The following is a 26,872-nucleotide window of genomic DNA, read 5'->3' on the forward strand; positions in this document are numbered from 1 at the left end:
CATTTGCTAATCTCAACCGGATCTTCCAACTACATTGCGGCGTAAACTGATCACAAAGGCGAGCGCAGATGGCAGATGCGTCCCGTTTGACTCGAGAAGAGTCTCGTGCCTCCACAGCGTCACTTATAGAGGTCGAACCCTCCCCGGTGGAGGAGACTCCCACGGAATTCCGCGAAGACGGAAGCTACTTTCCGGTTGATGAGAAAGACGAGGCCGTTCCTGATGGTGCAAGGACGCCATTCTTGTCCAGATCAGGCACTCTGGTTGGAATAGGGCACCATGGGCCTGCCTTCTACCGTATTACAGACCCAATCCTTAGGTTACCACCTTATTCTTGATATCGCCGAGAATGCTAACTCGAAGACACACGAGCAGTTACCCGTATTCAACGCTACTCTACGTATGCATTCACGATTTTTGGCACATTCCATATAACGAACACGTCAATAATACCGCTGATCACCCAATCTGTCCCAACGGCGGACACCTATCTCCTCCTCACACGGCCATATTATCAATCTCTTCCGTTTGAGCCTCTCCTTATAACCGGCGCTGTGGGCCTGCACATCGCGTCTGGTATTGCGCTACGCCTATTCAGGAGAAGACAGCAAATTCATCGCTACGGCGCAGATACATTCGCAGAGCGTAGGAGTATCAAGTGGCCACCGGTAAGCTGGACGAGTGCAACCGGTTACATTTTTGCTCCCCTCGCTATTGGACACGCTTTCATCAACCGCGTGCTGCCCTTGATGTGGGAAGGTGGCAGCGCGAATGTGGGATTGGAGTACGTATCTCATGGATTTGCAAAGCATCCTATTGTAAGTTGGGTAGGGTTCTCGGCTCTAGTCGTAGCTGGCTCATGGCATATGGTGAGCGGTTGGGCGAAATGGATGGGTTGGTTGCCCACTCAGGCAACGGCTTGGAGCAGTGATATTGAATTGATAAGAAAGAGGAGGTTTTATCTTGTCAATGGAGCTGCTGCAGCTATTGCAGGCCTTTGGCTAGCTGGTGGACTCGGTGTAGTTGGAAGAGGCGGTGAGGCGACTGGGTGGCTAGCGAAGGAGTACGACTTTCTGTATTCAAAGATACCCATAGTTGGTCCTTATCTCTAGCAATCTAGACTAAGACTGAGAGGGGCTATTTGCGGACAATTCTCTTGATCTTCCTCATCTTATGTGAGTGTGCATAAAATGAACTTGGCTGCATAGTTTATTCAAGATCTGCTCCTTTGCAACATAATTAAAGTTACGAATGTTGAGAGAAACCCGCCATTCAGTGGTATTGATTACAAATTTGAACAAGCCAAAATGAAGTGCGACAATAATGCGATCAGAATCCATGCGCGTGTGGATAATAACTTCCCGTTCTGTGCTAAATCTCATTGCTATTCAATTCTCACTGTTTCTTGTAGAGCTTCGCTCTGTAGCTTGTATCTTCAATAGCTCTTCGCCGCGTCTTGGAATTTGTCACACCACATTTTTATGCACATTCCTTATATTTTTCATTCTTGGTGCTCGCTCTGCTGGGTTCTCCCAATCGCTACCCTGTATCCGATCCAGTTCAAAACAAGAGGCACTCCGTAAATCAAATTACCCGGCGTTCCAGGCTCTCCGGGGGGCACGCCTTTATCTAGGCAAAGTCGGCCTGGGAAGTAAGGCGCTAGCATACCAGTAACGAAGAATGTAGATCCTATAAGTGCTGCGACAAACAGTGATTCTCTTTTCTCAGTCGAGCCTCTTAAAAATGGCGACCTCCATGTAAAGTACAAGGTCATTATTTCCAAGAATATCATCAAGTCCATGGTTTGGGCGTTGTGATATCTCGCATGCCCCGGCCAGTCTGGGTTGCAAACATGAGTCCCGAGCACATCCGTAAAGTAAGCAGCAATCATGATCTGGAGCGCCGGCAGCGTGAGAAGGATCTGGCCTACTGGTAGAAATCGAGCCATTGACGTAGTCGCAAATTTCCAATCAAGAAGACTGCCATGCATTTTCTTAACACATCTCCTACTGGAGTCCTCTGTCAAAAGCGTACCTAATTCGGAGTGAAATCGGGGTAATTGTAGTCTTGAAGCTTGGAACGAGATATTAAACTGTACTATATGGGTTGACAGAAGCAAAGAACACAGGGAGAAGAGAGAGAGAGAATGATCGCACTATTCATACGCCCCGGTTCGAGCTTATGCGATGTCTCCTTTACTGATACGAAGTGTCATTGACGTCATCACTTTTCAAGGTTGTAAAAAGAAGCTGATTTTTTCTCGTGTTCCAGGGGTAAGAAATTCGAGATCAGCGCATTCTTTGTATTGAGCGCGTAAATCCGTGGTAGGGGGAGAGCTTTAGCGTCATTCTTTCTGTTTGTAACAAGCAATTGTCAAGACAAGGATGACACGCCTTTGAATCAAGGTCTTTTAGACCTTCGAACGACGGTCTACGCTTTTAACGACATATGCGCACCGTGACTCTTCAATTACATTTCATAATAATTGTTCATGCACTCTCGTAAGCTGTTGAGGTTGTTTGAGTGTCGGCTAATCCTCAGAATCCTCGTAGTCAGATTCGTTTATATCTGGTTCCCAAACTATAGATAGCCGATCTTTCACCTTTACGCAGACGCGAGGAATATCTTTGGCTCGATTCTCCCGTCCCGCGAAAGCATTCGGCCTGAATTGACTCAAGACTTCTCCAGCACTTCCTCATCGTCGTCCTAAGCGGCACTGGAGTGTCGTCCCGAGAATTTTCGTCGGGTCGAGGAGTTGTTTTAATCGCACGTTCAAGATTTGGGCTACAATATGGAGTTCACGATATCCTGTAACTTCATCAATGGATATTGATTCAATGAGATTCGTGCTTGTAAATTTCAAAGCCAAGATGGAAGAAGTCCAATTTTTGACCGCTGTTGCACTTGCCACGTCCATGACTTGAACTTCCATCGCGTTCAAAGCCGCTTGTGAAGTTGTGTAGCCAGTTCATGGTAAATTGAGATCTTAGATTGCTCCAAGTACATCACTCCTCTAAGAAAGAAGACAATATGTCTTTGGCTGTCATCACTGTGTAACTCGTTTGGCATTACACAACTGCTCACGAACACTCTACGACATGTACGGACAGTTTCACTGAAATACGTATATAATTTTGCACAGAAAATGTGACTACTATCTCTTATCTCATAAGTACATCATACAATGATGCTGAACCTGCCCCGATATTACTTATATTGCTTTCCTTTTTGCAATTTCGATACTCCAGTGTCTCCACTTCCCGCTACTGTCAGTCCAACCCTGCCCACGCCATCTTCGCCGCTCAAATCAGCCAGCTGCACCTTCACTTTTCTCAGCATACGCGCTCTGTCCAACCCTGAAAGTGTCGAGCCTCCATCAGGAAGATTGATATGGGGGTTGTCGCGGGTAAGCGATGACACATAGCCAAAAACATCAGGAGCCAATGTGCGTTTTCCAATTGCAACAGCAAGGGAGGAGGCTGCCAGCAACACTACGCATGAAACAAAATCGAGAGCCATCCATGGCCAAGAGATGCGGTATTGCGGAGAGTATGGTGCACCATTCATCGTTGCAGTTGAGAAGGTGTTCAAGGATTTGCCAAGGATCCCGTCTATTATAGCTTTAGAATCCGTGGTGTTAATGAGGGCTTGTTGGGAGGCTGATAGGTAACTATTTAATAGCTTTGTTAGTGCTCGGGAGGGGAAAAGCGCCACTTTGGCTGGAGATTCTTCTGCGTAGTATGAAGAATAGTTTTCGAGCTTGAGCACAGCGTCGCTGAACCAGCTGTCACTATCAAGATAGTTGTCGCCATCGTAGGCAGGAGAGCCCGAAGCTTGGACCATGTTGTCAAGGAAAAGCTGTGCAATGGTTGTGTTGTAGAAGAGGTCGATAGCCAGCCTTTGGTCCGGGTATGGACGAGATCGAATTGATTTGCAACCTTGCGAACTGCATTCTACCTCCATTTCAACTCCAGTCTGTGTAAGATTACAGAACGTTTGGATGGAGCTTTCATTATATCTGTGGGAGATCTTAATCGTGGGTATGGTTGCGTTGGTCATGTTGAAGAGCGTGTTAAAATGAGGCGTGGTGCTGTTGGCGAATGTTTCTCCTGCAAGGACAACTTCAGAGCAGTTGGCCTGGATATAACTCGTGTTTATAGTTACTTTTCCAATGAGACGATCAGTCAACAAATAGCACCCATAGGCGTCTGAGCTACCCAAACAGGTGCTGTCATTGAACAACCCCTTGAACGGAATGCCTATGTTTGAGGACCATATCTGGTAGCTTGGAAGGTCTGTTGTCCACCAGCCGCTCGTCTCCATGTGCATTGCTTCATAGGTATCGGCGAAAAGAAAGTCCCACACCGGAATCAAGGCGTTGCCGCCATCGTCCCAACCTGTTCTGATGGTTTCTGTTTGAGCAACGAGAGCTCCAGCCTTTGGACTCATTAGACTACTCAGGTATCTGGCATTCGTTCTAGCCAAAATAGTCGAGTTCGGCACACCAAAATCGAATGCAGAGGGGCCAGAGGAGCTTGGATATGCCATTTTTACATTGTAAGGCACAGCGCTATCATGGAAGGCAAGTTCTCTGGAGACAGCTTGCGACCCGAGGTAATACCACGACCAAATGAGTACCAACAATACACTGGTCAAAGAAAACGCCCGAAGCGACCTAGAGCAGGGCGTCAACACGCAATTTACAAAGGAAAGAAGGCAATGTACCAGATCAGGGACAACGTCTTTGGCAAGCTGATGCTAGAATGTAGCTGTTCCAGCGTTGCGACGGATGCTCCCTTTTGTGACTTCCAGAGCGCATATCGTCTAACAAGAGTTGCAATGATCGTCGCAAACACAATGGTAAACAAGGTAACCAATTGGCTGTTGAACTCGTCCAGCCTGATCAGCACTGGCGAAACGAGATCAAGCTGGCCGCCAGTGTCGCCATCTTGTCCAAATACGGCAACCACAATTGCTTTAGCGAGCAGAGCAAGTGGCAAGAGAATAAGAACTGTATCATAAGCAATCACAGCCCACCTCTTGCGGTCTTCTTCAAGCTTGTGCGTTTCTGTTGGCCACTCCTTGACCAGCTCACGGGGCGGCAATGAAGGTGGTGTGCGAAGAGAATCCAGATTAATAGGCTCGTTTTGAACCTGAACGCCGTTAAGTTTCTCCATTGTTTGCGGTTATGGTATTTCTAGCATAACTAAAGAATAGGACCGGATGGACGTACACTACAGTTTTTAAGGAACGCCGAGTAGTGCTAATGGCTATTTTAGACTTCCAGCTGAAAGAAAATTGTGACGCGTCTCATATGCACGAGGATTGACCAAAGTCTGGGCAACATGGATACATGAGAAGAAATGGCGTTGATATCGCTAAAGTAAGTCCCCTTGGTGCGCCTCTAAGTCAACGAGACACCTGCAGGTATGCACTTTACCTGAGTAGCACATGATGCCCGCAAAGATCGTAGCGAAGATACGGGTACGAATCTTTGGCAACACAGGACAAAGACGTTAAGTGTTCACCGTGACGATGCTAAAACACGATTGCGAATACACGCGGTTCACATATGTGCTTAGATCGATTTTTCTTCTGAAAACGTGAAACTGATCTAGATCCGTAGCGCTGTCGGCATTTCCGCGAACTAGTCCAGTTTGAAAGGAGCTGATAAGCTAACAGCTGCAGGGCAGCTTGAATAGCATGCTCGATCGTCATCTTTGGCTGAATTCGATCTTGTGAAGGCCAAATATGCATCTTTCTCTCGCGGAAAAGATTCCTTTTTTATAAAAATGACAAATGTCTGTGCATAACCATGTCACCACTTTAGGCGATGTTTTGAAACATCACAAAGGCAGCATGTCATACGACCAAGAGGACGGTCTGCACACGGAAACAAAACTTTATTGCTTTTTAAAGCCGTTTGGTCACTCAAATCTCGCTTGGCAGGCCGCAATGACTGTTCTATGAAGCTTGGGGTGAAACAAAACGAAGACTAAGCTTGGTCGCGCAGCAAAGGTCCTCCCGCCACGGTGTTCAGAACAAACGTGTCTTCCAGGATCCTTTTGCTAAAAGTAGTGATGTAGACGTGCCAGCTTTAGCCGCTTGACTTGCACCTGGACGAATTCCTGTTAGTCAAACGCAAAGAAGGACGAGTCGTGACAGGTGGTGCTCGGCAAAGCATGCGCCCGAACGATTCGGTAAATCCAAGTGTTTGCACTTTGGTTGACTCGTGATGATGGATAATCTGATTGTCCGGATCTGACTGGCCAAGAGCTGAGTAACGCCACTTGCTTGAGGTCGGAAACATTACAAAGGGCTCAGCTGAGCCGAGCTGAGAAGTTCTGCAGTATGCTGTTGCCTGAGGCATGAAACGAGGCGTAGAACTAGAACTAGACCTTGATCTTGGCACCAACTACACGTCAAATAACCGGTCAAATTTGCGGCTCAAGCCAATCGGGAGCCCTTCCCGAGCTTTCACAGAGCCTCATTTGCTCAAAGTTTTCAGTCTTGGTTGAAATGGTGGCCTCGTCGTCACAGAGCTGATTTCGGTTCTTGAGTAAGACTATCTGCCTACGTACGCCACAACATGAAAGATCTACCCGATCTGCTTGCACTGGTCGAGTCCATTTGAACGACGCACCACGAGATTGTCTACCGCCGGGCGAAGACTGGAGCACGAATAATCGGAGTGGCTACTATTTTTCTTGGACAGAAGCTCTCAACATTGAAGTGCCAAAGCGCTGGTCTTGGTATATATTCATCTACATCCTCTGGACGATGCGTCCGAACGACAAGTTGAGGACCGATATCCAGAAAAGCCTATGACTTTGTGTCGTTGTCCAGAAGTTTCCAAGGATACCTTGAGCATTGCACAGCATCTACGCCTCTTGGGCGCCATGATATCTTGGTGTCCCGCACCAACAATATAGGTACATATATGTATACACATATGCTCGTCCGTCCTTGTCATTCGTCATACCCCAGATCCAAATATTCCTCATGCGCCTTTGACGCAGTATGCGTAGCCCTTCCACAGGTTACTGCATGTGCTGTCAAGCTGAGTGTTCAATGCTCTCAGATTCGCAAAAGTGGTGCCGAACTTCTGTGCGACCGAATCGCATTCGTCACCTGCCTGCACGGTGTAGTATTCAGCGCATTGCGTCGTCACGCCGGGGGCCAAGTTGGTCGGCGGAGCAGAGGACGCAGAAGTCGGTGACTGTGTTGCTGGTTGAGTGGCAGATGCCGGGCCAGTATAACCTGAAGGCCATTCTGTGCTTGGAGAGCTTCCTGAGCTTGGGCTTGGCCATCCAGAGGGAACAGCAGTGGCTGTTGCGGGAGAATATGTAGCAGTGGGTGTCGGAGATGCACCTGCAGTAGTAGCTGGGGGAGTAGCTGCTGGGGGTGGAGTGCCGTCGAGAGTGCAATCTTTCTGCGCATACACCCAACCAGTGAGACGATTGGCAACGTCCGAGGCGTAGCAGTGAGTCGCGATACCATCGTCGAGGTTACCCGAGGCCGCAATGGAGCCGCTGTTATATATTCTCGCAGCGCCATAGTACTTGGCAGCACCAGTGAAGGGAGCCTGGGCGTACGTCTGTTCGAGGCCGTCGCCAGAGGGGGTGCCTGCCACGCCGTCACGGATCATCTGCGTGATGGTAGCCGCCGGGCACGGGTTCTGGACGTTGCCGCTATCGTTGCACGTTGCTTGACCGTTATGGTCCTGCATCAGGCCGGGATTGCGCACGCCATAGTTGGTGGTTGGAGCACGCACGCAGCCATTAGACTCCTGGAGCATGATCGCAAGGATAAAGCGCGCATCGATACCCGTCTCACCTGCGACCTGGCTGATTGCCGAGCTGATGTCCGCGGTTTCTTGTTCAGAGTTGTTGGGCACACCGAATTGAGAACAGCTGTTCATGATGATTTCTTTGTTTGCGGCGAACATGTCATCGAAGTTCGAGACCCAGTTGCTGATTCCTGGCCATGTCTCGCCATTTCCGGTGTAGAACGTGTAAGTGTCAGAACTGCGCTTTGAATGCCCGCCATAGAGAAGTGACCTGAGGGTGAACGACTGATCCAAGCCGGCGCCTTTGACAGGTGTGCCAATGTGAAATTTTAGGCCAGATGGTAGCGGTAGTCCAGCTACAAGGGCCGAAAAGCTGCAAGCAGCCAAGAGGGACAAATGAATGAGTGTCATGGTAACTAAATGATAGTCGAAATGGTTGGATTGAAATGAATGTGAAACGACGATTCGTCTGAAGACAAGGAGAGGCCACAGGCTCAACTGAAAAAAGAATGAACAAAGAAAGAAAGTGTGGTAGTTGGACAAGGAACGTGATCGACTGAGCGAAAGTGAAGAGGATGTTGGATCTGGGCTGCGGGAGGGTAGAAATATGGCTGCTCACGATCCTACCCTAGGAGAGCCGTGTGGGCTGCAACCGTAACATGATGGCCCGTCGGCTGGGGTGACTAGAGATGGTGTGGTGGCTACGCCGACGCCTCCTAAGGAGTAGATTCACAGGCATATGCAGGTGCCATGCTTGAATCTCCGAGCTGCTCCTCTGGCCTTTCGCGGGACCAGATACGCTGCGGTTCGTGCTCTCACACCGCGCCCCGCGAGTCGGGCCCTTGGTCATTCTCGCCATGCTCTTGCTCGTCGACCGCCAGCATACGCAGAGCGTTCGACTTCACGTCTTTGGCGTCTTGCGACTGACACCCTCACACCAATTTCCGCGTACAAGTCGGGCAGGTCCTGCGGGCTGCAAGTGCATGAAACTCGAAACATTTCTCATGGAGGTCCTAGCCGCTCCGAGCACAAAAGGGGTAACCATCATCAAAATTCCGGTGCTGATTGGATGCTGCCGTCGGCTGCCTCAAGCCAATGCCATCTGCAGGATCACTCAGAGCCCAGGGGTGAGCCGTTTTAGCGGGACGTCCGCTCTGTGCTGAATCGTTGGAAACTTGGAGTGCTCCAATGGCCAGGCCGGTTTCCCCTGAGTGACGAACGCTTTTTGAGATTTGCGTTCAGCTAAGCTTTTTCGAAGTCGGCCACTAAAGGCTGGGCATGCGACCGCAGTGACTTGCTCAGCCGCAGACTACTCGAGGCACGTTTGGCGACGACCGTCCAACAAATGAAAACAGGTAATGAAGGTGTTGAAAAAATTTTTTTCTGCTCCTAGAGTTGTTCTTGCGTGCCATTCGCTTCACGACAAGGCCCGCGACAATTGGTTTTGGCACGTGTCTCTTCTGGGACTTCGCAAAAGCGGGCACAATTCACGGAAATTCGAGCGAATGTGGACATCGTGATGGCGTGTTGCAAATGATTGTGCGAGCTCATCACCCTGTCATTCAAATGGCCAGAGGTGGTAAAGTATCACGATATCTCTGTCTCCCATGACCCAGCTTGAATCTCTGTTTCACTGCCCTGCGGCTTGTTCTTACGCACAATTCGCTCGAATGTTTCCATGGTGTGCGCCCAGATCCGCTCACCCACGCCCTCTGGGCGAACTTTGTCAAACGATCTTACTTTGCTGGGGTCTGCTCGCTGGCCAAGAGCATAAGAGCCACTCCCTAACTTGCCATCCGTGCCCATTGCCGGCTCGATACCCTCCTGCTTCACGCCTTTGGCTGGAAACCGTGGGGTACTGAGGTAGAGCATGACTTTGCCACAGTCCTCCGCAGACGTCATATAAGTCAGCCAAAGAAGCGGATACAACAGACGCCAGATAACCCTGAACCAGAGCGGATTGCCCGGATCTGTGAATGCTGGTCCATCCACGAGTCCAGGATAGATGTGTGCGAACGATACGCGACCTGCGTGTCGTGACGCTAGTTCTTCAAAGGCAAAGTTCTTCATGTAGACCGTGTTGCGACGCACTGTGCTCACGCCGTACGCATCGTCTGGTGGACAGCCGATGGGAGGCTCATCGCCAGCCTTCACCTCCTCGAAGCTTCCAGCATACACTGAAATGACATGGCCGTTGAGTGGAGAGGCTGAAAGCAAAGGGATCAAATTCATAGTCATCCGTATCCGCGAATAGTACAGCGTTGACAGAAAGCTATCAAGGCCCTCTTCCGTCACTGATTGAACCGTCAGTTTGAGCTTGATGGGAGCTAGAGGGGACGACTGGAATTTCTAAGAACTTACTTTCTCTGTTGACCAAAGGAGATCGCGCATGTGTCATGTAGAGCGCATCGAGTCTGACCGGTCCTCCATGGAACGGAGCATCGGTCTCTTGTTTGATGATGTCCGCACAGCAACGATCGACCTCGCTGATCAAGGCAAGATCGGTCGCTTTTACAAAGCGCCATTCAGATCCAGGACTGAGATAACGACCCTCGGCGAGCACCTTTTCCGCACGCGTGATATTTCGTCCGACTATGTAGACGCGTAGCTTGCTACCCTTGGAGGCAAACAGTCTTGCAAGTTCTTTCGCAATGTAGGAGCCGATACCAGTCGTGCCTCCGGAAATAACGATGACCAATGGAGGGCCTTGTGGAAGCTTTGCAATCTCCCTTTGAATGACGCGAAGACTCGGCATTGCTGCAAACAAGTTGTGCTGAGATGAACTGGCGAACGATCCGCCGCCGTCTTCACGTATTAATACCAATGCGAAAACGATATTTCCTAGGACGGAACATGCATCGCATTCGTTCGAAGCGGAGAGTCGGAGCAACATTGGAGGAACCCTTCCAGTGCTTCGGGCCTTGCGCTCGGGGTTATCGTTTCCACGACGAATCATCATCTCTCCTGCTATTCTGGACCCCTGTTATATTTGAGTCGAACTGAGTTCCAGTCCTTGCATGTAGTCTATCCGAAGCTTCAGAGCTTTCCCACTACATGAACAAGGCTACACAGTCATTCGAATTTGGAGAAGCTGGAAAGGTCACGTGACTGATGACATGCCAAACGGCCTCGAAGTATTAGGTTGTTGCGTCACCGACGTTGTACTCATGTCATGCCTCGCGTTTCAGCAAATATCTGCTTAAAGCTCACTGCGAGGATTCATTGAAGAATGCTAACATAATGCCAATCATAAACGGTAACTTGTGCTTGCAAAAAGCATATACTCGTACTTGCACGCAAATCCAGTAAATTTGGGCCTTTGAACCCCTCCCTTACACTTCATAGTACAAGAAACCACTAATAGACACTTCTATTGCGCCAAACTCAATAATACAATATCTTCTCCGGATCTATCCGTCTCAGTAAAGTCAAAAGCATGAGACCATTCTGACCTGTCCATCTCCAAACACGAGCCCTTACACGTCGTTCAGCAAAGCAAAAATTCTCTCACACCCTTCCACGAGGCTCGAGTACGAGCGCATTAAATTCTTCATACCTCTAGGCTGACGAAGAATAAGCTCATGCTGCAGGGGCTATCTTCCCAGGGCCTGCTACGCCAGCTGATCCGTCCTGTTCGTACTTCTCCCAATTAGCGAGAATATTACCGATTCTTGGACTATTGGTCAGACGGTATACATCCTCGAAGTATTCCTTGGTGATCTCGAAGGGCCGAGCTGTAACATTAGGTATGTACTTTCCAACCAGCTTGCTCGGGTCGATGCTGGTGCGCTGGATCTTCTTAAGAAGGAATGAGCGGAAAGGTTTGACACCACTGCGCAAAAACGTGGAGTGGAAGGGTACATCAATACCCTTAAGCGGGATGGTGGCGAAGCCGCGCTGAAGCTCGAGAGGCTTTGGTTTCGCTTCCGTCTGCTTGGCACACTCTTTGACGATCTCGACTAGATGCTCTTTGACCTGATCAAGCGACATAGTTTGCATCAGCTGCTGGATATCAATCTTTTGCGCCTTTAAAAAGTTGAGAACGTTTGTCAGGCAATCCAGAGCGCGCAAGTCACCTGCAGCAACGTATTGCTGATTGGCGACATTAAAGTTGACGATTTCGAGCAACCAACCTGTGACCTCAGAGACGTTGCCAACGACATATTGCAAGGCTTCTTCGTTGAAAGTCTTGCTGATGCGCGAGGGGTTGACAGCGCACATGCTGTAATTGGAACGGCCCTGCTCGTCGCGCTCGACAGCGACTTGCATAGTAAGACCACGGTAAAAAACGACAGAGACCAGAGATTCAATTGGCATGACCTCAGCGAGCGCTGCAAGAGCAGAGTACTCGCCGAGTGAGTGGCCAGCGAAAGTGCTGTCGTTTTGCACGAGACCCTTGTGCCGCATGTCTTCGAAGGAGGCCTTTTCCATAAGCGTCAGGGCTGGCTGAGTGAATTGCGTAGCCGATAGTAGACCAGTTGGCGAGCGGTACGTATAGGATGTAGTGTTTTCGTCAATTTCCTTGAAAATTTTCTCGCTCTTGACGGTGCCATCAGCTCCGACGGTCTCAAACGTCATGGCCATGTAGTTCTGGCGGATAGCCTTGCCGCGAGGTCCGCCAAAGTGAATGGTGAGTTCCTTCGGGTTATTCTTAACAATGTGTGTAATCTTGAAACCTTTACCAATTCGTCAGCATTGTGTCAGTGTACCTGGAGCGCACGAAAACCCACCATAGTTGTCCCAGAAATGCTTATCAGCACGATCCCAGACCTCCTTAGCGACAGGACTACTGGCGTACAGATCCATACCCATGCCCTGCTCTTGTGATCCCTGTCCAGTGAAAATGTAAGAGGAGCTTGGCTGCTCCACCTCCGCCTCCCCAATTAGGACCTTGTCCTCCGTCTCTTTATTGCTTGCCTCAATCTTTATCATTTTGCGTCCGGCTACCATTCCTACATGTTGTAGCTTGACGTCGATAAGGTCATCTGGTAGAACCATACCGACGAGGGAAGCATGGAAACTGCGAACACGGCCAACCTGGTTCTCAGCCGCCCAATTCTCGACCAGAGAGCGTACGGCTGCACTTGTATACATTCCATGTGTGATCGTGCCGGGGAGGTTAGCGTAGCTAGCAAAAGCACGCGAAACATGGATTGGATTGTAGTCACCAGAGACACGTGCATATGTCTCGTTGGAAGCAGGAGCCTTCAGGGTCAAAGGTGTTTTACCGTTCAGAGGAATTGCGTTCTCGAAGGTGATGGATTGGTCAATGGTCGAACCGTTGCGCTGAAGATAATCTATAACCGGGTTACCGTGCGAAACTCCAGCCTCATAATCCACGGAGGCAACTTGTATAATCTCCTTGGAAGGCAACTCGAGCAGCACCTCGCCCATGGTTTGCACACTGCTGTATACTGTCTTGTTCTTGAAGCGCACAAAGCTCTGCAGACGGAAAGTGAGCGTCTGGCCTAGAAGATCAATGTCAGGATTCTCGAGTTGGAACCACTCCTTGGACTGGAGAATAGCGACATCCTTTTGCGTGGCAAGCGTGATCTTCATGGGCGTTTCATTCTTGCGCTGGAATGTGTTCTCGAAATCCGAGTAATCGCCCCGATACAAGAATTGAGAAGTAACTTCCATGACAGGTTTGCCGTCGCGTGTGATAGTCCCGCACACTTCAACCATTTTGCCAGAGTCCTGGTTGATGACGGCATTGATCTGAGCTGTTGTATCAAGAACGTCGCCTTTTTTTAATGGAGTTGCACCGGGAATCATACGGAACCCATTGGATAGATGTACAAGGCGGAGCAAGTCACCGTCGATGACACGCGGGAAAATTGGCTTAGTGATAGCCTTCCACCCAACCACTATGGCGAAGTCCATCGGAGCCCAGACCTCTTTGCCAGGACGATCTACAAACGCCTCACCATTATTACCAACAGCGTGGACGAAGTCGTTGATTGCTTCGCTGGTGACGGTTGCTCGGCCACCGTCGAAGCGAGAGTCAACCGGGGAATCAAACGGCACCACTTCATTCTCACCGAACCAGACTTTGTAGTAAAATTCTTTGATGCGGTCATTGCGTGCCTCCATGACTTCACGAATGGGGGCGTAACCTGCTTCGGGGTGATACGTGAACTTGAATGGCAAAGCAACAGGCTTGCCAGACGCAGTTCGCTCCTCGATGAGGTCGACCTGAATCTCATTCTTCGCAGAGATGGTGACCTTGACAGTCATGACATCCTTGCCAGATCCATTGTGCGGCTCCCAAACGCTGATGGTCGTCTTGGATGGCTGGTTAGGATGTGTGATCTCGACCTTCATGCCTCGACAGGGGGCAAAAACGCGATGCATGGGATTAGTTTGGAATTTCTGGCCTTGGATGAATGCATCCGCGGTGAAGAATGCGTGGCGCCATGAGTACGAGCGACCCGCAAGAAGTTGCATCCACTGGTCAACGCGAGGAAGCGTGGCGTTTGGCGCATTGGACAAGCGGTAGAGCAGCTTCTCATCCGTCTCAATAGCCGTCATATCTTCAATCTCGAGCTCATCCCCTGCGTTGATGGTCTTACCACCGAAGTACTCAATGACGGGAATCTTGCTTGCATCGTTTCCGTATAAGTCTCGAGTCAGATAGCTGATATGTGCTGAGTGGACGCCATCGAGAATGTCACGAACAGGTTCATCGACAATCTTTGAGTACTTGACAGCCACAGGGCCTTGCAGGATACACGTGCGGCCGACATCCTGATCAACAACAGCCTCAAGATCCTCAGATTGCCAGAGCGAATCCTTTTTGAACCAGAACTCGAAATTCTCATCTAGTGCAGGCACAAAAGGAACTGGTTTCTGGCCCCGTCGCTGGCACAACAATAGGAAGTGCTGCACGTCCTGAGCATTGATAAGCTGTTTATCGGCCTCCGGATATTTAGCGAGCACGCTTTCAATTAGAGGGAATGGCTCATCCAGCTCAGAATAACTCTGGAAGCTCGAATCACCATCCTCGGTGGCAAAGCGCTCTTCCACACGGCGAATGAAGTCGCCAGTCAACTTGGCAAGACTCTTGTCGATCCAGCGCTTCTCATGCTTAACGTACATGAGATCCACCATGCGGCGCACAACCTCTGCGTACGTCATGTCCTCAAGATCAACTGATTCACCGGCCTTGTTACGACCGAACCAAACTTTTTGGAAGTTGTCGTTAAGGTTCTTGATGATGTATTCGCGATTTTTCTTCAATTCCTCAAGGCGCTTCTTCTTGTCCAACGAGAAGATCTTGGCATCCATCTCGGCCCAGAACTTAACTCCACGGGTCGCGAGTTTGTGGATCGGTTCACCCATCTCGGAGCGCACAGTCATGACACCACCAGCGGGGCCCTTGTACGTTTTCTCCCATTCCGAGTCATCTAGTCCTTCGGCATCGACGATAGCTTGCTTCGCAGCTTTGGACGTGTGCGCTTCCTTGGCGGTCATGACGCGACTTCCAAACAGGATACCATCGAATGGCATTGGTGGATAGCCGAAAGACAAGGACCAGCTACCTGTGAGGTAGGGGTACGTGTCATCAGCACCGCCAAAGCCAGAGCCGGCCACAAGTACAAGGTTAGGGCACTTTCGAATACGGCTATACATCAGAAGGATGGGCTGATGGAAATCTTCAAAGGAATGATGGCCACCACCACGGCCACCAGTCCACTGCATAATAACTGGGAATGTGGGGTTTGCCTTTGCAATGTTGATGGTCTGCTGGATGGCCTCCACGGAACCAGGCTTGAAAGCAATGTGTTTAATACCAAGAGTTTGAATGTACTCGTTGGCAACTTCAATGGACGGCACGCCGGCGCCGATCGTCAGACCTTCGATTGGGACACCTTCAGCCCGTAGCTTCGCAAGTAGCGGAATTTGCCAGCCCATGGCGCGAGGATTTACGTAGATCAGATTGACAGTGATACCACGGCCGGAGGGAATGGCTTTCTCGATCTTCTTAATGGCCTCGGTCATGCCACGCTCATTATAGTATCCACCACCTGCAAGCTCAATGTGGAAACCAGCGTTCATGGTCGCAGCCACAAAGTCCCAGGGCACTGTGCACGGTGTCATACCAGCTACCATGACAGGAGGCAAGCCAAGCATTCGTGACATCTTTGTATCGACGTACGTCTGGCCTGTAGACGTCTTGACGAGGCGTGGGCCGTGCTCTTTGACCCAATCCGCAGCATACCGAACTGCGTGCTCGAAGTCACGATCAAAGAGCTCTGGTTTATAGCCAACCTCTGCATTAGTACCATCAATGGTACCTGCGAGAATAACACGGACACCGGTACCATCTTTATTACGATTAGTGAGCACGCCAAGACCTGAAATGCCTCCTGGTCCAAAGTCGAGGATATGCGTCGCCCGCGGAAAGACAGTGGCCCGTTCCCAGTACACAGGGTCATGTGTGATCATGCGGATGAGTGATGGGACGATGTTGTCAAGTTTTTCTTCGCGTAAGTCCTTCCCCGAGTTGGTGTCGTACATGGGGATACCAAGTGAGCTACTGGGAATCCTGATATCTTTGACATCGACTTCAATGAGCTTGTGGGCCTCGGAAAGATATGGACTGTGGAATGGCGCAGTGATTGGTAAGAAGCGGTTGACAAAGCGCACCTTTCTTTCGGTGAAAGGGACACGGGTCTGATCGAGGCCAGTCGGAGCTTTGACCTTACGTAGACGCAGATTCAAACCGTACAGAGAGAGGGGCGGGCCTGTGACCACTACGTTGCGAGCGCTATTTACCAACGAGATTCCGATGTGACGCTCCTTGGGCAGATGTTCGTTTGTTGTGTCGATATGCGCTTGCAGCTGCTTGATGGGAAGGTCACGGACGGAGAGCATAGGCGTTGGTGTTCCCTCGCCATTGTCGACCGAATCTTGTAGGACAGCCGGTGTAAGTGATGTGCGAGGGAATGCTTGTTGGCTACGGGAACCAATCCAGAAAAGAATGGTCAGCGCATCCTTGGCTGCCTTCTCGAAGCTAGGCCAATCCGAAGCCGAAGCAATTGCTGCTGCTGTGACCACGCCCTGAGAGTGGCCCGTCGTTCCACTGAAATTGTCCCGGATATGGCCTGGGTGTGTGCCCAGAACGCGCGCAGTGACGACATAATGTGCGAGCTGCGTGAGACCGATCAGCGGCAGACTGACGGGCGCTGAAACGAGGTAATCAGTGTCTGGCTGTGACTCGCTATTATGCAGCCAACGAAGTACGTCGAGGCCTTTAGGGTACATCTTAACGGCCTCGGGATGTCTTGAGAGCTCCAAGAGGTGAGCAGCTGACGTGGAAATGAAATCTTCCAAGAACCATGTGTACGTGGTATAGACCTCCCGCAGCTCATCGAAATACTCCTCGATGTTCCCCTGCCCACCGAAAACGGCGTAGATATGGGCATTTCCGTCAGCTGCCTCACGAAACAGGGCAGACTCGTGCGGCTTTATGACGCGATTAATGGCCGCCCGTGCTGCAAAGTATGACTTGACAGTGACCAGCTTCTTCTGGGGGATACCGGGAAGAGTTGCGGCCACGGCGTGGATCTCGTTCCCCCTCATGAAGGTGCGCTCGAACTCGTTGAGCATGATGCGCAATACCTCGCTGTAGATCTCAGGATCCTCGCTCTCGTCAAGCTCTTCGGCAACGTAGCCCAAATAGCGGGCGACCAGCTCGGGCACCGAGGAAGGCTCATCATCTTGAGCGAGCTCGTCAGTGGGCTCCGGTAGCGTCTGGGCGAAAGCATCCTTCAGTTGTGTAGCGGTGAAGTGGAGGGCGGTAGGTATGAGGAAGCCATGTTCCAGCGAGCCGTGCGAGATGACAAGAGGTCTGAGTGAGGCCTGCGAGCGTGGTGTCGAGACACCTGTCTGAGGGCCGGAGCCGTACATGGTATTGCGGCTGCTGTGGCGGACGACTAGGAAGCTGAGAGTCGAGACAGGAACAAGAGTCTAAGGGGGTATCACGAAGCGGGAAAGAAACTATTGCCGTCAACGTTAGCAATTGGCAAGAATGATGACGGATGGATGGCTGGAGAGCGCGTACACGACGGCTACGGTGATGGGTGTGCTGCAACAGGCTCAGTCAAGAGGGTTGCGCAGCGTTGAGGTGGATGTTTTGGTTGCCGCTAATTTTTTTTATAAGGTTGTCGAGAGCAACTTCTTGTGCGCTCGACGAGAAACCGCGCGCTCACCGCGAAGGAGATACGAGACTCAGATGCAGGCGGAAACTCGCGAAAGGGTGAGACGGAGGCGATGGGAAGTCGTGGCTTCTCGACAAAGTAAGTACGAGTTGATGACAGGTTGAGCAGATATCTACAGGAGTCGCACGAACGCGCCGCTCCTTCGCTCTCTCTTTTGCTGAGAAACACGGATCTGGAGGGCGCGAGACAGGCTCGGATGCGGGAAGGAGCGCTGGGGCCCGCTCAGCCAGTCAACCGAATTGAGCAAGCGCAGGGTCCCAGATCTCTCAATGTTGGGAAACCACAACGACGGGGGGGGCAAGATGATGGCGCCTGCCCCGTTGACGACGGTCGGGCCCTTCAGCCGAGCCTTTCCGGCGTGCGAGCAAGCGCTGCACGAGCGTGCTTGCTCCCCCGGCGGTTGTCCGCAAAGCAACACGCAGAGCTTCTCAGTTCTGCCGCTGCGGAGGGCGTCGAGGTCACGGCGACGTCTTGTAGATTGGGTGACCGCTTTTGTCACTGGGAGTGCAAAACGTGTGCGTGTGGGAGGATCCGTGTGAGCCTCTAGCTCGCCGGACCTGCGTCATGACGCCCCTTCACCCTTGCCTCACATCAGAGGGACGGTGACCACCAAAAAATCCGCCGTGATCAGGCAACCGGCGATGCCACGATTCTCCCGTCCCCGCGTTCAGTAATCCGGCTCGCAATCTGCTGCGTGGCACGTCTGCGACGATCTCGATGCTGTGATTCGAGGACCTCGGATGACGGAGACGGAGCAATGGGTGGACGAAAAGTTGCGTCGTCTGGTCTCCCAACCGTGGAGGCGGACATGGATTGGGCAGCTTGGGGAGCTCGATCCTTGCCGGACTGGGAACTAGCGCCACAATTTTCACGTTGGGAAACTGCGGAGGACTCTGTCCGCTTTGGAAGGAACGATCAGAAAGTCGCGACCGCCAGGCGCAGAAACTTTGCCAGGCCTGTGCTTGCGCGACGCCTGCACACAACACCCACGCATCCTATGCCCATCTCGCCTCAACAAACTTCGTCCCGGGATCACTGCTCATCTCGACACCAACAATCCTCCCGTGTCCTGTATCAACACCTGCGGGCGAGATAACTGATCCCTCCTCTTCGCATCCTTCCTCATTACGTTGTGGTTGGACCATCGTAGTTGATTATCCCATCCCGTTCACCCTCTCCGCCCTCCATCTCCATTTCCTTCACTTAACCATTTTTCTTGACTTTGCTGCCTCACTGGTTCTCCACACCAGCACTGGTCCACCACCACTTGGCTCAATTGTCCCGCGAACACATTCACTTGTGTAAGGGTGACAGCGGCCGGTAGTTCGAGAGTCCAAAAAGATCCTTACCCTTCCTTTCCGTGCACCATCAACACACAGCCTCTTTCGGCATCTTTGAGATACCCCTTAGAATACACGCGTGCGCACTCACGCTTTCTCCCAGGGACGCCTGCTATCCCCAAAGCCAACACAAACAACCGCAGCGATGCGCCCCGAAGTCGAACAGGAACTCGCCCACACTCTCCTTGTCGAGCTCCTCGCATATCAATTTGCCTCACCAGTCCGGTGGATCGAGACCCAAGATGTCATCCTGGGCGAGAAGCGCACCGAGCGTATCGTGGAGATCGGTCCCGCAGACACGCTCGGCGGAATGGCCAAACGCACCCTCGCAAGCAAGTACGAAGCCCACGATGCGGCGCTCTCGCTCCAGCGACAGATCCTGTGCTACAACAAAGACGCCAAGGACATCTACTACGATGTTGAGCCGGAAGAAGAGGAACCCGCAGCGGCTGCATCAGCTCCATCTCCAGACGCTCCAGCAGCTGCAGCGCCTAAACAACAAGCGGCGGCAGCCCCAGCAGCAGCAGCTCCACCTCCTCCTAGCGCTGGACCGGCTGCAGCTGTAGCAGACGCGCCCGTGACCGCGACGGATGTGATTCGTGCCATCGTTGCCCAAAAGTTAAAGAAGCCGCTTATGGACATCCCATTGAGCAAAGCGATCAAGGACTTGGTTGGAGGCAAGCAATTTTTCCCTATACATCTTACCCACTGCTATTTTATTCTTCGATTTTTACCCCTCTGAAGCCTGTGTGCTAACATGAATATTATTTAGGAAAATCAACGCTCCAGAATGAAATCATCGGTGACTTGGGCAAGGAGTTCGGTTCCGCGCCTGAGAAGCCAGAAGACATTCCTCTTGATGAGCTTGGGGCAGCTATTCAACCTACTTTCAATGGCCAGCTTGGCAAGCACTCCTCCTCCCTCGTTGCGAGAATGGTCTCATCGAAGATGCCGGGCGGTTTCAACATCACAGCCGTGCGAAAGCATTTGGAGACGAGGTGGGGCCTTGGTCCAGGCCGACAAGACGGCGTTCTCCTCCTTGGGTTGACAGCAGAGCCAGCTTCACGTCTTGGCTCGGAGAACGATGGAAAGGCGTGGCTCGATGACATGGCCAACAAATATGCTGGCATTGCTGGGATCAGCTTGTCCACGGCGTCCGTTGGTGGCGATGCTGGTGGTGCTTCTGGCGGCATGTTGATGGATCCAGCTGCGATTGACGCACTCACCAAAGACCAGCGGGCTCTATTCAAGCAGCAATTGGAACTTTTCGCACGCTACTTGAAGATGGATCTACGAGCCGGTGACAAGGCGTTTGTCACATCGAAGCAGGCTTCAGATGCGCTTCAAGCGCAGCTGGATCTTTGGCAAGCTGAGCACGGCGACTTCTATGCTTCGGGCATAGCTCCTTCGTTTACGCCACTCAAGGCTAGAGTGTACGATTCTTCGTGGAATTGGGCACGACAAGATGCGCTAAGCATGTACTACGATATCATCTTTGGCCGCCTCAAGGCCGTCGACCGGGAAATTGTCAGTCGCTGCATCGCTATCATGAACCGTTCGAATCCGCGCCTCCTGGACTATATGCAGTACCATATTGATCACTGTCCGACCGAGCGCGGCGAAACATACGAGCTGGCCAAAGAGCTGGGTCAGCAGCTCATCGAGAACTGCAAGGACGTGCTCAATGAACCTCCCGTGTTCAAGGATGTCGCTATTCCAACTGGCCCTTCACTTGAAATTGATGCCCGCGGTAACATGATCTATAAGGAAGCACCGCGTGCTAGCGTTCGTAAGCTCGAACACTATGTCCGTGAAATGGCTGAAGGCGGCAAGCTGTCCGAGTACGGCAACCGTACTAAAGTCCAAAACGATCTCCAACGCATCTACAAGCTCATCAAGCAGCAGCACAAGCTGTCTAAGTCATCTCAACTAGAAATCAGGAACCTCTACAGCAACGTCATCCGTTCCCTGTCCATGAACGAGGGTCAGATTATTCCTCAGGAGAATGGAAAGTCCATCGGCTCCAAGAAGACTAGCCGTAATGGTCGCCTCCCCGGCAAGCGCGGCAAGGTTGAGACGATTCCTTTCTTGCACCTTAAGCGCAAGGATGATCACGGCTGGGAGTACAGCAAGAAGATGACAGGCGTGTATCTTGACTGCCTTGAAAAGGCGGCACGCGACGGTTTGACCTTCCAGGGCAAATATGTGCTTATGACTGGTGCTGGAGCTGGATCTATCGGTGCCGAGATCTTGCAGGGACTCATAAGTGGAGGTGCTAAGGTCGTAGTTACTACGAGCCGCTTCTCGCGCGAGGTCAACGAGTATTACCAGTCAATGTACACGCGCTTTGGAGCACGGGGCTCGCAACTCATTGTTGTGCCTTTCAACCAGGGCAGCAAGCAGGATATTGATGCTCTGGTGAACTACATCTACGATGATAAGAAGGGCCTCGGCTGGGACCTCGACTTTATCGTACCGTTTGCCGCCATCTCAGAAAATGGACGCGAAATTGATGGCCTTGATTCAAAGTCCGAGCTTGCGCACAGAATCATGCTTACAAACTTGCTGAGACTGCTTGGTGCGATTAAGACGCAAAAGATGGAGCGCGAATTTGAGACAAGACCCGCTCAGGTTATCCTTCCACTGTCGCCAAACCACGGCACTTTTGGCAACGATGGCTTGTACTCGGAGTCCAAAATTGGCCTTGAAACCCTATTCAGTCGTTGGCACTCCGAGAACTGGGGAAGCTTCCTTACCATCTGTGGTGCGGTCATCGGCTGGACGCGTGGAACGGGTCTTATGGCCGGTAACAACATCGTTGCTGAGGGCATTGAGCGCTATGGCGTACGTACCTTTTCCCAGCAGGAGATGGCGTTCAACATCCTGGGTCTCATGTCGCCTCAAATCGTCAACTTGTGCCAGATTGAGCCTGTATGGGCAGACTTAAACGGCGGTTTCCAGTACCTCCCGAACTTGAAAGACCTTACTGCGCAGTTGCGCAAAGACTTTACGGAAATCAGCGAAGTTCGCAAGGCCGTCGTGAAGGAAACAGCTATAGAAAATAAGATCGTCAATGGCGAAGCAAGTGAACAACTTGACAAGAAGGTCAAGATCCAGCGCCGCGCCAATATCAAGTTCGACTTCCCCAAGCTGCCCGACTGGGAGACTGAAATTAAACCCCTCAATGAGAACCTCAAGGGCATGGTTGATCTCGAGAAGGTTGTCGTCGTTACTGGTTTTGCTGAGGTGGGTCCGTGGGGCAACTCCCGTACACGTTGGGAGATGGAAGCCTATGGTGAATTCTCCCTAGAAGGCTGCATTGAGATGGCCTGGATCATGGGTCTAATCAAAAACCACAACGGTCCTCTCAAGGGCAAGAGCTACTCCGGTTGGGTGGATGCCAAAACTGGCGAACCGGTCGACGACAAGGATGTAAAGGCCAAGTACGAGAAGCACATTCTTGAGCATTCTGGAATTCGCCTCATAGAGCCAGAACTGTTCAATGGCTATGATCCCAACAAGAAAGAACTGCTCCACGAGGTGCAGATTGAGGAAGATTTGGATCCATTCGAGGCATCTAAGGAGACCGCTGAAGAATTCCAGCGCAGACATGGTGACAAAGTGGAAATCTTCGAGGTCGCTGACTCGGGTGAATACACTGTTCGCTTGAAGAAGGGCGCTACTCTCCTTATCCCCAAGGCTCTTCGTTTCGACCGTCTTGTCGCTGGTCAGATTCCAACTGGTTGGGATGCGCGCAAGTATGGTGTTCCTGAAGACATCATTTCCCAGGTTGACCCAGTGACGCTGTTCGTGCTTGTGTCTACTGCAGAGGCACTGCTATCCTGTGGTATTACGGATCCGTACGAATTTTACAAGTATGTGCATATTTCACAGGTTGGCAACTGCATCGGTTCTGGCATTGGTGGCACAAGCGCGCTGCGTGGAATGTATAAGGACCGCTTCCTCGACAAGCCCCTACAGAAGGACATCCTTCAAGAGTCGTTCATTAACACCATGAGTGCGTGGGTGAACATGTTACTACTCTCCTCTACTGGTCCCATCAGAACGCCAGTTGGTGCCTGTGCGACAGCTGTTGAGTCAATAGACATTGGCTATGACTGCATTGTCGAGGGCAAGGCTCGTGTCTGCTTCGTTGGTGGATTCGACGACTTCCAGGAGGAAGGCTCGTACGAATTTGCCAATATGAAAGCTACCAGCAATGCGGAGGATGAGTTCGCTCACGGTCGCACTCCAAGAGAGATGTCTCGTCCTACCACCACAACTCGAAATGGTTTTATGGAATCACAAGGTTGCGGTATGCAGGTAATTATGGACGCACAGCTTGCTCTCGACATGGGCGTGCCAATCTACGGTATCCTAGGCTTTACAGCCACGGCCACAGACAAGATCGGCCGGTCTGTTCCGGCACCTGGTCAAGGTGTGCTTACCACTGCTCGCGAACAGCAAAGCAAGTTTCCCTCGCCGCTTCTTGACATCAAGTACAGGAAGAGACAAATGGATCTCCGCCGACAGCAGATCAAGGCATGGCAGGAATCCGAACTCTTGTATCTGCAGGAGGAGGTTGCCGCCATGAAAGCCGAGGGTGGGGAATTCAACGAGTCGGAGTATCTTCAAGATCGTGCCGAGCACATTGCACGAGAAGCCAAGCGACAGGAGAAGGACGCCTTAGCAAGCTTGGGTAACAACTTTTGGAAGCAAGATCCCAGGATCGCTCCACTTCGTGGTGCTCTGGCTACGTGGGGTCTTACTATCGATGACCTCGGCGTTGCTTCCTTCCACGGCACGTCCACGGTTGCCAATGATAAGAATGAGTCGGATGTTATTTGCCAGCAGATGAAGCACCTCGGTCGAAAGAAGGGCAATGCTCTTCTTGGTATCTTCCAGAAGTATCTCACCGGTCATCCCAAGGGTGCTGCGGGAGCTTGGATGTTCAACGGTTGCTTGCAAGTTCTCAACACTGGTCTTGTGCCGGGTAATCGAAATGCGGACAATGTTGATCAAGTGATGGAGAAGTTCGATTACATTGTCTATCCAAGCCGCACTATTCAAACCGATGGCATTAAGGCTTTCTCTGTTACCTCCTTCGGATTCGGGCAGAAAGGTGCTCAGGCCATTGGCATCCACCCTAAGTATCTGTTTGCTACCCTCGATCAGTCGCAGTTCCAGTCCTACAAGCTGAAGGTCGAGGCAAGGCAGAAGAAGGCGTACAGGTATTTCCACGACGGCCTTATCAACAACAACATGTTCCGTGCCAAGGATAAGAGCCCCTATGAGGATGCTATTCAGAGCAAGGTGTTCCTTGATCCAGGTGCACGAGTGACTGTCGACAAGAAGACTAACAACTTGGTGTATCCTACCAAGGCTCCTGTGCCGGCAAAGGATCCTAAAACCGAGCAGACAAAGAAGATGGTCGAGTCTCTGACCAAAGCTACTTCAGCTCCAAACTCGAAAGTCGGTGTCGATGTGGAATCTATTTCGTCTATCAACATAGAAAACGATACATTCATCGAGCGGAATTTTACATCTGCCGAGCAGGCCTACTGCAAGAAATCACCGAACGCACGGGCAAGCTTTGCGGGCCGGTGGAGCGCGAAGGAAGCTGTTTTCAAAGCACTTGGCGTGCAAGGCAAGGGAGCCGGCGCCGGGCTTAGGGAGATCGAAATTGTGTCAGATGAGACAGGAGCACCGATAGTGACCGTAAGTTCCAGCTGCTTTCGAATTCACGATGTAAAGGATGACTGGCTAATCTTTGTCTTCAGTTACACGGAGATGCCAAGGCAGCGGCAGCTCGAGCGGGTGTTAAAAGCGTCAGTGTGAGCATTAGCCATGATGATGAGCAGGCTGTTGCTGTGGCTGTGTCGTCGTTCTAGATTTGAAGATGCCGATCTGGTTGTAATTTAAGTGAGAGTATATGGGACATTTTCATTTTTCGCGAGCTGTTGTACAAATTATTATTGGACGCGGCGTCGGAGCCGATATGATTGGCTGAGCAAACAAGAACTGTGTAGAGTCGCTACAGTTGGACGTGTGTGCCAAAAGCTATGACGGGATTGTTATCCGTCAAGCGCGGTCAGCGCGTTCTAAAGGCTCTTTGCGTTGCCCCCAGTATGTTAAGATAGACCTCGTTCATCTTGAAAGATTTTAGGTTTGACTCGAATGTGATTGCGATTAGCATGTTGTGTTGCCCTGCGCTCCACGCTCATCTCCCCATCCTCGTCAGAACAGCGATACCGCTGTCAGAACTCGTCGACGGGTCGAATCGGATGGAAGGTTGGGAGTTTTCGTGTCAAACGAACCGTCTTTCAGCCTTGTCATGACCAGCTGCGTGGTTGCGTTTCATTGCTCTTGGTGCGGATTCATTCTCACACCGTAAGCAGGTTGCAGGATCGAAGTCACCCGCCTCGTGGCCCGCATCACTCCCCGTATGCCATGTGGCCGATCCACAAGGTCGTCGGATGGAAGGCTGTAGAAAGCGAAGCTGATTCGAACCCGCAAGGGTGCAGGCCGAGATCCGCATGCGCTGGCCATCATGACTTACATCTCGATGTCCAATCAGATGGCGATTTCAGCAAGGCAATGGCCGCAGAAGCCCGCTGCCAGCGAGCTTTGGCAGCGGATGCAATCCGCACGCTTTTCCACGCCTGGCGAAAAGATATACTTTGCCAGGAGCGGTTCCGCTCTTGAACATGGCGTCAATGCAGCAAAGTGGTCCGTCACAACACGGTGAACGCGATTCGGCACGTACGGATCTAAAGCCACCTCCCATTTCAACCATCGAATTGCCACTGCCGACAGGGCTACGTGAATCATGCGTACACCAGATCCTTATGACCAGGGGAGGGAAAAAAAAAAACATGTGGCCCCACTGGTGGCTCTCAATATCTCTACGTCCCTCCTTCCATGGAGGCCACGGGTGCGAGAGCTATACAGTAGTTCAGGCGAAGGGCGGCAAAGACGCATCGTCCAAATGGCGGTATGGAGACTGTCGCGGCCAAGAGACATGGGCCTGACAGTGAATTCACACCGCGATCCATGACGGCACAAAAGGTCTGCAGGCCTTTGTTGACACTGTCCCTACCCGCTCAGAGTCCGCGCGAGAGCAAGCACCGAGGCCTTAATCGCGCACACCCAAAAAGATGTGTCCACGGTCGCCGAGACCAAGGGCCGTCCAACGTTTCCAGCAATGAGGTCTACCGGATCGAGGTCCGAGCTGGGCGCCAAATCTCGCACCGTCACCCTGCAACGGCCCGTCCTTTGATCGTCGCTTATATTAGAGAATCTCACAAACAGTACGGTACTCCGGCTGAGCGGGGGTAGATTTTGTCGATCTCGTGCTAAATTGCCTGCATAGGTACTAGACAGCCTCTCTGTCGGAACCTGGCCAGTCTGTGATCTGCCTACTGTAGATGAAGTTAAAGTATGCCGTTGATCACGGGGCGGGGATGCAGGGTAAGGGATCCCTTGCACCTCGTATGCCCTGCAGGTGCAGTATGTTATGC

The 26,872-nt window shown here is 51.5% G+C and overlaps 7 protein-coding genes across 7 annotated transcripts; 2 read left to right on the forward strand and 5 right to left on the reverse strand.

Annotated features, from left to right (window-relative positions):
• Positions 1 to 16: 16 nt before the first annotated feature.
• PV09_01399 (uncharacterized protein) lies at positions 17 to 1,276 on the forward strand. Its single transcript, XM_016354279.1, has 2 exons — positions 17 to 297; positions 376 to 1,276. Exons 1-2 carry the CDS (start codon positions 69 to 71, stop codon positions 1,110 to 1,112), a joined length of 966 nt encoding a protein of 321 aa, XP_016218374.1. The 5' UTR covers positions 17 to 68; the 3' UTR covers positions 1,113 to 1,276.
• Positions 1,189 to 2,225, reverse strand: PV09_01400 (uncharacterized protein). Its single transcript, XM_016354280.1, has 2 exons — positions 2,035 to 2,225; positions 1,189 to 1,979 (listed from the first exon to the last, which is right to left on the reverse strand). The coding sequence occupies exon 2, from the start codon at positions 1,946 to 1,948 to the stop codon at positions 1,502 to 1,504; it is 447 nt and encodes a 148-aa protein (XP_016218375.1). The 5' UTR covers positions 1,949 to 1,979; positions 2,035 to 2,225; the 3' UTR covers positions 1,189 to 1,501.
• Positions 2,226 to 3,117: 892 nt separating this feature from the next.
• PV09_01401 (uncharacterized protein) lies at positions 3,118 to 5,191 on the reverse strand. Its single transcript, XM_016354281.1, has 2 exons — positions 4,726 to 5,191; positions 3,118 to 4,675 (listed from the first exon to the last, which is right to left on the reverse strand). Exons 1-2 carry the CDS (start codon positions 5,175 to 5,177, stop codon positions 3,208 to 3,210), a joined length of 1,920 nt encoding a protein of 639 aa, XP_016218376.1. The 5' UTR covers positions 5,178 to 5,191; the 3' UTR covers positions 3,118 to 3,207.
• A 1,307-nt stretch (positions 5,192 to 6,498) lies between these two features.
• On the reverse strand, positions 6,499 to 9,167 carry PV09_01402 (uncharacterized protein). The gene has a single exon (XM_016354282.1). The coding sequence runs from the start codon at positions 8,198 to 8,200 to the stop codon at positions 7,001 to 7,003; it is 1,200 nt and encodes a 399-aa protein (XP_016218377.1). The 5' UTR covers positions 8,201 to 9,167; the 3' UTR covers positions 6,499 to 7,000.
• PV09_01403 (uncharacterized protein) lies at positions 9,145 to 10,740 on the reverse strand. Its single transcript, XM_016354283.1, has 2 exons — positions 10,151 to 10,740; positions 9,145 to 10,083 (listed from the first exon to the last, which is right to left on the reverse strand). Exons 1-2 carry the CDS (start codon positions 10,680 to 10,682, stop codon positions 9,377 to 9,379), a joined length of 1,239 nt encoding a protein of 412 aa, XP_016218378.1. The 5' UTR covers positions 10,683 to 10,740; the 3' UTR covers positions 9,145 to 9,376.
• A 186-nt stretch (positions 10,741 to 10,926) lies between these two features.
• On the reverse strand, positions 10,927 to 18,159 carry PV09_01404 (uncharacterized protein). The gene is made up of 3 exons (XM_016354284.1): positions 17,856 to 18,159; positions 12,520 to 17,791; positions 10,927 to 12,465 (listed from the first exon to the last, which is right to left on the reverse strand). Exons 2-3 carry the CDS (start codon positions 17,699 to 17,701, stop codon positions 11,369 to 11,371), a joined length of 6,279 nt encoding a protein of 2,092 aa, XP_016218379.1. The 5' UTR covers positions 17,702 to 17,791; positions 17,856 to 18,159; the 3' UTR covers positions 10,927 to 11,368.
• Positions 18,160 to 18,986: 827 nt separating this feature from the next.
• Positions 18,987 to 25,557, forward strand: PV09_01405 (fatty acid synthase subunit alpha). The gene is made up of 3 exons (XM_016354285.1): positions 18,987 to 20,029; positions 20,125 to 25,070; positions 25,133 to 25,557. The coding sequence occupies exons 1-3, from the start codon at positions 19,498 to 19,500 to the stop codon at positions 25,241 to 25,243; spliced, it is 5,589 nt and encodes a 1,862-aa protein (XP_016218380.1). The 5' UTR covers positions 18,987 to 19,497; the 3' UTR covers positions 25,244 to 25,557.
• The last annotated feature ends 1,315 nt before the right edge of the window (positions 25,558 to 26,872 follow it).

This window comes from Verruconis gallopava (assembly GCF_000836295.1).
Source record: "Verruconis gallopava strain CBS 43764 unplaced genomic scaffold supercont1.3, whole genome shotgun sequence".
In the NCBI taxonomy this organism is placed as follows: Eukaryota; Fungi; Ascomycota; class Dothideomycetes; order Venturiales; family Sympoventuriaceae; genus Verruconis; species Verruconis gallopava.

What these genes read in the sequence shown, in the direction of transcription:
- PV09_01402 (XM_016354282.1), bottom strand. Translation starts at nt 8,200, where the DNA reads ATGACACTCATTCATTTGTCCCTCTTGGCTGCTTGCAGCTTTTCGGCC.
- PV09_01401 (XM_016354281.1), bottom strand. Translation starts at nt 5,177, where the DNA reads ATGGAGAAACTTAACGGCGTTCAGGTTCAAAACGAGCCTATTAATCTG. An exon ending in AAGACGTTGTCCCTGATCTG is followed by an intron (nt 4,676 to 4,725) that starts GTACATTGCCTT and finishes GCCCTGCTCTAG; the next exon opens with GTCGCTTCGGGCGTTTTCTT.
- PV09_01399 (XM_016354279.1), top strand. Translation starts at nt 69, where the DNA reads ATGGCAGATGCGTCCCGTTTGACTCGAGAAGAGTCTCGTGCCTCCACA. An exon ending in CCATGGGCCTGCCTTCTACC is followed by an intron (nt 298 to 375) that starts GTATTACAGACC and finishes ACACACGAGCAG; the next exon opens with TTACCCGTATTCAACGCTAC.
- PV09_01404 (XM_016354284.1), bottom strand. Translation starts at nt 17,701, where the DNA reads ATGTACGGCTCCGGCCCTCAGACAGGTGTCTCGACACCACGCTCGCAG. An exon ending in GCATTTCTGGGACAACTATG is followed by an intron (nt 12,466 to 12,519) that starts GTGGGTTTTCGT and finishes GAATTGGTAAAG; the next exon opens with GTTTCAAGATTACACACATT.
- PV09_01405 (XM_016354285.1), top strand. Translation starts at nt 19,498, where the DNA reads ATGCGCCCCGAAGTCGAACAGGAACTCGCCCACACTCTCCTTGTCGAG. An exon ending in GATCAAGGACTTGGTTGGAG is followed by an intron (nt 20,030 to 20,124) that starts GCAAGCAATTTT and finishes AATATTATTTAG; the next exon opens with GAAAATCAACGCTCCAGAAT. An exon ending in CAGGAGCACCGATAGTGACC is followed by an intron (nt 25,071 to 25,132) that starts GTAAGTTCCAGC and finishes CTTTGTCTTCAG; the next exon opens with TTACACGGAGATGCCAAGGC.
- PV09_01400 (XM_016354280.1), bottom strand. Translation starts at nt 1,948, where the DNA reads ATGGCTCGATTTCTACCAGTAGGCCAGATCCTTCTCACGCTGCCGGCG.
- PV09_01403 (XM_016354283.1), bottom strand. Translation starts at nt 10,682, where the DNA reads ATGTTGCTCCGACTCTCCGCTTCGAACGAATGCGATGCATGTTCCGTC. An exon ending in TCCTTTGGTCAACAGAGAAA is followed by an intron (nt 10,084 to 10,150) that starts GTAAGTTCTTAG and finishes CGGTTCAATCAG; the next exon opens with TGACGGAAGAGGGCCTTGAT.